Here is an 8041-nt window from a genome sequence, read left to right as displayed (position 1 = left end):
GGGGATCAACTCCAACGGATTATTGATTACCCTGGCCACTGTTGTTCTTCGTCCTTCGGCAGTTCTATTTTTGATGTTCTTGGATTACCTGGCTAGCTACCTGTGGGCCCCAGGCTGCTAGTATCTTCATGGTTCAGTACTGTACAAACGAAGGAGAGAGTCTATGGGCTTTTTACCCTTAACTTTGTGAGATCTGAACAAAGCAAATAGCATATATTTTCTTTTAGTGAACGAAAAAGTATTTTTTTTTTTTTTTTTTTTATTTCTAACCAAGACTAAAAAAGTTTTTGGTCGAGGAATAATGTATCACGTGATCCCTTTTAAAGACAGGTATATGTTCCTCAAGGGTCCTGTTGTGGATTCTCTCTTCTGAACACGCGCACATATGATCACTGCCAAGGAACTTATGTCTCTCAATGTACTTTTTGGAACACCGAAACCTGGTCCACAATATATCAGAAACTTACAAATATATCACAACACCACAGTCGGACGAAAGAGAGAGTTGAGTAAACGAAACTATATATTTCGATTGCTAACTGCAACCCTCTTCAGTAGTGCAGTCGAAATATGAAGTTTCGTTTACTCAACTCTTTCTTTCGTCCAACTGTCGTGTTAGTTGTGATTTACAAATGTGTTACTACATTTCTCACTAGTGATACAAACATATATTTTGTTGTTTAGTATCTAACGTAATTCTTCACACAGATCCTAATGTAATTCTAAATACCATTATAATAATTTTTCAATAACAGTGAAAGCTGTATTAGTATCATTCTGATACACCAAGAGTATTGCATCTGTTACATCACTTTCTTCTTTTCTCTCTTTTTTATATATATATTCTTAAATTATGTTGGTGTTTTAGGATGACCTCAATAGGGTTGACTATACATCCACCCACCTCCCATATCCATCCACCTTCTTTTGTAAAGGGGCGGATTTTGTTTTAGCATCGTTACATCGTGCCACAGACCACCTATTCCAGGAACCTTCTCTTCCTCCTCTTCTATCTGGTTTTTTTTTTCTTCTTTTTGATAGTTCTCGTCTCTGTTTTCTTACATTTCCTCTATTTTTTTTATTCCCACATCTTCCACTTCTTTCTCCTCATTCTCTTCCTCTTTCACTTCTTTTTCTTCACCGTCCTCATTTCAGCCTTCTCTTCTTCTGTCTCCTCCACCTCTTCTTCCTTATCTCTCACCTCCCCTCCTCTTCCTCTTCTTCTTCCTCCCCCTATTCTTCCTCCTCTCCGACTTCTCCCCTCTTACCCAGCTCTCTCACCCATATCTCCTTTTCTTCTCCTCTTCCTTCACCTCCTCCTTTTCCTGCCCCTCCTCCTCCTCCTCCTCCCCGTCCTTCTCTTCTTTCTCTTCCTCCTTAACCTCCCCCTGCCCTCGAGTGTCCCAAATTAACACCAACGCACGTGTCTTTCACCTTACAAGTAAAGTAGACCGTCCCCTTTTTGTCTTCTGACACGCATGCAAGTATTCCCTTAGTCGTATTTACAGAGTTGTGATTGGCATGGCTCTATTACTATAATATCACTTCTCGTTAACCCTTTTATCCAAGTAAATTGCATCAAACTAAAATGTATCACGGTAATCATGGTAATACTGTTTGCTTCAGCAAACTCACATTCGAGTTTATTTCGTTCATGTTTGTGTGGCTTTATACTTGTAATTTCATTCCGTATATAAAATGACTCATGTTTGTGCGCGTTATATACACACACACGAACATGCATATATATAGATAGATAAATGTAGATATAGATATAGACATACATATCTATGTACAGCCACGAACAAAATCTTTGAACCACTTTAAGTTTTCACAGCGTCAATATGACTTTTTTTTTGTCGATTACATAATATATTTTCCTGCGTTGTCTTTCACTTACAACTTCTGTAATTTTCTTGAATAGAGAAATAGATGTGTCAGTCAAAGGGTTTGATTTGTGTGTTATGGAAAACTCTGAGTAGTTTAGAACTTTTATTTTTGACAGTGCATATCCCATAAGAACAGTACCGCACCTTTATCAAGAATCATTTTGATTTTGTGTAGACAAGTGTGAGGTTCAGGTCGGCTTGTAGGATGCGGTGCATGATATTCCTAGAGGCCCAGTCACACTAAGCTTACGACCCGTTTCCGACCACTGGCGACCAGTCTGATATGTGCTGTCCCTCTATTTATAAAACAAAATTCAAGGCAATACAATTGGAATGAATCTCCACCCTCCTCCCCGTCATGAAAATGAATATGAAATAACTTGGCGCTAATCATGAGAAAGTGCCACTGTCGAAGGTGGTCGTAAATAGGTCGTAAGCTTGGTGTGGCTGGTCTCTAAGTTGCTCTAATACTGGACGTCGCGTGGCGTTAAATGGTCCTTTGGAACGAAGGCTCACCTTCCGAAGAGAAGTTCGGAGAGAAGATAGGTCTGTTAGTGGTGAGTCTCCTAGAAACTCAAGCAGTATGTAAGAAACCATTGATAGGGTAAAGTCCTGTCAGTTGATGCAAGCCGTTTTATATATATATAATATATATATATATATATATATATTATATATATATATATATACATATATATATATATATATATCGATGTCGAGTTGCCTCCACGCCTGGCCAGGGGGGTCGAGAACCACCACGACCTAGCCGGCAGCGGGTCCCGGGAATCGAACTCACTACCACCATCCGCTCACAAGATCTACACGGTATTTGGTCTACCACCGGGTCACACTTGATGAGGTGTAATAGAATCGTTGTTTGATAAGGATACTGAGAAATTAGAAGGCTTATGAGGGGTTGAATAGGTAGAGAATCTGATTAAAATGTGTGATACAGTAAGAGGTACACCATAATGTCAGATGGGAAGATTGTCAGTCATGAGCTATGGGTGAGACAAAAATGTCATCTTCTTAATGTATCGATTCTGACTCTAAGCGTCAGTTACGCTTGGGTATACTATACATACGGTTTGATAGTCTTTGAATAACTTGTCAGTTGCTCCTTCAGTATTCTTGCTACAAGTTTAGTAACGTGGACTGGGAGGCGGAGCAAAAGTCTGTTGAAGACGGTCAGGCAGAAGCATTGAGACATAAGAACATAAGAACATAAGAAATAAAGGAGACTGCAAAAGACCATAAGGCCTACACTAGGCAGCTCCGTATCCATCACCACCTGTCATCCCCATCCATAAAGTTGTCTAATCGTTTTTTAAAACAACTGATAGTATCAGCGCTTACTACGTGGTGAAGTCTGCACACTGCATTGTGCTCTCAGATGGTGCACTGCTACCAAGACGCGAATGGTCCACACTAAATAGAGCAAGATCCAGAGTCACCAGAACTGGTGACAATCTGATTAAATGGGGCCTCAAAACCGACCCATCCTGCGAGTGCGGAGAAACTGAACAGAACATTGACAATGTCCTAAGCTCGTGCCCGCTTCCAACCAATTTAGACAACATTGACGGTCAAAATTAACCAAAGAACACTTGAATGGCTCTCTGTCTGGTGTGATAAGCTATGATGATGATTGCCTTGTCGGTTCGTTCGTGGACGGTGATACCAACATGAGATAGCCCACGACAAAAGGAGGGTTGTGGGTAATTCGACATTAAGGCATGAGGAGGTTATCAGTCTACCTCTTAGGCCGCTTTCACACGAGCGTTTCCGTACGTGCGTTCGGGTGAGCCGCGTTCTAACTTTCAATGGAGTTCAATGGGACCTTTCACACGACGCGTTTTGCAGTCCCATTGAACTCCATTGAAAGTTAAAACGCGGCGCACCCGAACGCGCATATGGAAACGCTCGTGTAAAAGCGGCCTTAGGGTAGTGGTAGTGTCTCCTCTAAGTACATACATACATACATATACCAAGGCTTTTTCCCCCTTACAAGAGGGGTAGCCGAAAAGAAAAAGGCATAAAATCATTCACACCCATTCCATCCCTGAATACACTCCACACACCCTCCACCCTCCCTCTTATCTTAGCACCTCCTCAAAGTGCCCTAGTAAAAGGTACAGAGATATTATGAAGTAAAATCAACTATTGCAGCGTTTCCCAACCTTTTCCGACCATAGCACCCCTGTTGTCATGTCTAAGCAGTCCAGCACCCATATCTTGTTATTAGAAGGATAAAAGAAAGTGAAGTGTACTGCTTGATGATTTATTTTCTTGATTCCTTAGAACTGAAACAAATTGACAATATTGTTTGTAGAAGAAATAAGAACACCCTAGAAAAATAAAATGGCATGGAAACAGTTAGATATGCACAACTGGGTAATCAGTGATACATATATCAATGTGATTCTTTGTGTGCATCACTTCCTAGCGCCCCCTATAATTGATTTCAGCAACCCCAGGGGATGCTAGCATCCCAGGCTGGGAAATGCTGGGCTCGTGCTTCTGAAATGATGTTATTTCGAAGAGGAAAGGTACAGTGAGTAGATGGTAAGCGAGTGATGGACTAGAGTTTGGCTGCAGAGACTTGAACAAGTTGAAGGGTTACAGAGCGCGAATAGTAACAACTAAATACCCGACTGTTTCAGGATTGATCCCCCCTTTTGTTTGGCTTGAGAAGGACGAATGGCGACATGCGAGTAAAAGATGTATAACCGCTCAAGTTGGGAAATGAAAGTTTACTTTCCGTAATTATGTTTCTTGCCGGTAGATGTAGTTGGGTTCTCGTTGTTAGAAGAAGAGCATGATTTTTTTTTTTTTTTTTTTTTTTTTTACAGCTTGTAGAAAAGCGTACATTGACGTTTGGATTGCTGGGACACGATATACATGGCGTGTTTGGGAGGTTACTAAGGGAGATAGTGGGTTGCTGTCTCTATAGAATACGGATGTTAAGGAGAGGATGAGGGTGGAAAGAACTCTTTTGTGTGTGTGTGTGTGTGTGTGTGTGTGTGTGTGTGTGTGTGTGTGTGTGTGTGTGTGTGTGTGTGTGTGTGTGTGTGTGTGTGTGTGTGTGTGTGTGTGTGTGTGTGTGTGTGTGTGTGTGTGTGTGGGTGTGGGTGTGTGTGTGTGTGTGTGTGTGTGTGTGTGTGTGTGTGTGTGTGTGTGTGTGTGTGTGTGTGTGTGTGTGTGTGTGTGTGTGTGTGTGTGTGTGTGTGTGTGTGTGTGTGTGTGTGGGTGCATATATTTGTCTGCGTGTGAAAACGAGAGAAAAGAGAAAGGAAGAGAGAAAGAAAGAGAGGGGGGAAAAGAATGAAGAGAGAAAGAGAGAGAGAGAGAGAGAGAGAGAGAGAGAGAGAGTGAGAGAGAGAGAGAGAGAGAGAGGGAGAGAGAGAGAGAGAGAGAGGGAGAGGGAGAGAGAGAGAGAGACAGACAAACAGACAAACAGACAGCAGACATACAGATAGAGAAAAAGCTAGACATATAGAGTTTAGAGAGAGAGAGAGAGAGAGAGAGAGAGAGAGAGAGAGAGAGAGAGAGAGAGAGAGAGAGAATATGAGAAAACCCTATATTATATCTACCCACCCTTATATCGTTTTTTCTTTTCTTTTTTTCTATGTCGTCCATAGTCTTGGCACCGTCACCTTCAATAGAGTGCCATAAGATTTTGTCTTCATGGGTGCCATTGACTGAGCGTCCTCTCGTTATCCTTGTTAAGTTGGCTGAGAGTTGCCGGGAGGCACTTACTAATCTCGCTGTCTCATCAAATTACGTAATTTTCTCCTAAATGAATTCATGTATTTATTTCAACTTTAATTAGTGTTTTAATGCTCAACTCCTATTTTGTTTATTCTGTTATTACTATAATTCATTTATTCAGTTATCTATTTGTTTTTTATTCTTTTGTCTATTCATCTATTTATATGTCTAGTTATTCGTTCATTTTGCCTATTCATCTATTCATTCATTCATTCATTTATCTATCTATCTTTAAATTCTTCTCTTTTCTGTTTGCTTCGGCGTATGGTCACATCGACCTAGCTTTCGTATTATCCCTGTTTTTTTTTTCTTTCTTTTTTTTTTTTACATAAGAACATAAGAATGAAGGAGACTTCAAGAGACCATAAGGCCTACACTAGGCCCTTTTTTCCTCGGAAGGGAATGCTATTGTCACACTGACCTAATGATCGAGAGAGAGAAATGCTGAAGAGGTGAGGACGACCTTAATAGGTGAGGGTGGGGGTAGTGGGAGGGGGAGGGGGAGGGGAGGGTGTATCTTGGGTTCCAGTTCGAGTGTCCGCGTGCGCTACATCGAGCAGCAAACCATAAGTACCTTGGAGGAGTTCTTGTGCCACACGAGAGCGGACCCTCAGGGTTCAGGAGAGGGGGTGGTGGTGCTCAGGAGGAGGAGGAGGAGGAAGAGGAGGAGGAGGAGGAGGAGAAAAAGAAGGAGGAGGAGGAGGATCAGGAGGAGGAGGGAAGGAGGAGGAGGACGTTGTGCAGGGAGGTCAAGAAGAGGAGAAGGATCAGGAAGAGGAGAAGGAGGAGAAGGAGGAGAAGGAGGAGAAGGAGGAGGAGGACGTGGTGCAGGAGGTTGAAGAAGAGGAGAAGGATCAGGAAGAGGAGGGGGAGGAGGGCGTAGTGCAGGGAGGTGAAGAAGAGGAGAAGGATCAAGAAGATGAAGAGGAGGAGGAAGAAGAGGAGGAGGAGGAGGAAGAAGAGGAGGTGGAGGAGAAAGAGGACGTGGTGCAAGGGGGTGAGGAAGAGGAGAAGGATCAAGAGGAAGAGGAGAAGGAGGAGGAGGAGGAGGAGGAGGAAGAAGAGGAGAAGGAGGAGGAAGAGGAGGAGAAGGAGAAAGAGGACATGGTGCAGGGGATGGATATAGAGGAAGAGGAGAAGGATCAGGAAGAGGAGGGGAAGAGGAGGAGGAGGAGAAGTGGGAAGAGGAGGAGGAGGAGGAGGAAGAGGACTAAGATTAGGATGAGGACGTGCTGCATGGGGTGGAAACTGAGGAAGAGAAGAAGGATCAGGAAGAGGAAGAGGAGGATCAGGAAGAGGAAGTACAAGGAGGACGTAGACGTTGAGGATATGGTAGACAAGGAAGAGATGGTGGAGGATGAGATATAGTCCGAGAACGAGGTGGAGAACAAGGAGAAGAACGAGAAACAAGTGTTGTCACGGAGTGTCAAGGAACTAGAAATAAATAGATAAACAAATAAATAGATAGATAATTGAAAAAAATAAACTAATTAATTAATTGATAAGTAAATAAATAATAAATAAATAACTGAATAGATAAATAAATAAATAGATAAGTTAATTAATTAATTAATTAGTTAATAAATAAATAAATAAATATATGAATAGATAAATAAAAAATGAATAAATAATTGAATAGATAAATGAATGAATAGATAAATAAATAAATAGATAAATAAATAGATAAAAGAATGAGGGAGAGACATAGGAGACAGGAAAGGAAGAAAGATAAATGATGATGATGATGATGATGATGATGATGATGATGATGATGATGATGATGATGATGATGATGATGATGATGATGATGATGATGATGATGATGATGATGATGATGATGATGATGATGATGATGATGATGATGATGATGATGATGATGATGATGATGATGATGATGATGATGATATGGTTTAACGTCACAAACTCCCCCCTATCGGGAGGCTAGGACGGTGCCCCTCACAGAAGACTTTGTAGCGTGGAATTCAATAAACCATGCCCTTGGTTCAACTTCGCCGGTGGCAGGATTCGAACCGCCATCCCCTCGACCTTCGCCGCAAGTAACGACGCCCTAGCCCGCTCAGCCAGCGAGCTTCCTAAGAAAGGTAAATGAAAAAAAAAAATAGAATCAGGGACACGAAAAGTACAAAAGAGATAGTTAAAAGAGAGAGAGAGAGAGAGAGAGAGAGAGAGAGAGAGAGAGAGAGAGAGAGAGAGAGAGAGAGAGAGAGAAAAGATAGTTAAAAAAAAGAGAAAAAGAGAATGTGGAAGAATGCTAAAGGAGGTGTCTCGTGTCTCGTAGAGGCAAAAGCGGCCGGTTGCTTTGTACAAGTCAAGAAATGTGCCCCAGGTTATCCGAGGTCAGGCCAGTGTGTCTTGCGCAA

At 41.9% G+C, this 8041-nt stretch overlaps 1 protein-coding gene across 1 annotated transcript in view; it reads left to right on the top strand.

Annotated features, from left to right (window-relative positions):
• Positions 1–2133, top strand: part of LOC143027482 (octopamine receptor beta-1R-like) — a 446280-nt gene extending 444147 nt beyond the window's left edge. Inside the window, exon 9 of the mRNA XM_076188772.1 lies at positions 2065–2133. Within this exon, the coding sequence (XP_076044887.1) occupies positions 2065–2133 (69 nt within the window). The remainder of the gene's footprint in view (positions 1–2064) is intronic.
• The last annotated feature ends 5908 nt before the right edge of the window (positions 2134–8041 follow it).

The sequence above is a fragment of the Oratosquilla oratoria genome, chromosome 1, assembly GCF_046742065.1.
Source record: "Oratosquilla oratoria isolate Oo_2021 chromosome 1, ASM4674206v1, whole genome shotgun sequence".
In the NCBI taxonomy this organism is placed as follows: domain Eukaryota; kingdom Metazoa; phylum Arthropoda; class Malacostraca; order Stomatopoda; family Squillidae; genus Oratosquilla; species Oratosquilla oratoria.
This window is presented reverse-complemented; position numbering and strand designations above follow the sequence as displayed.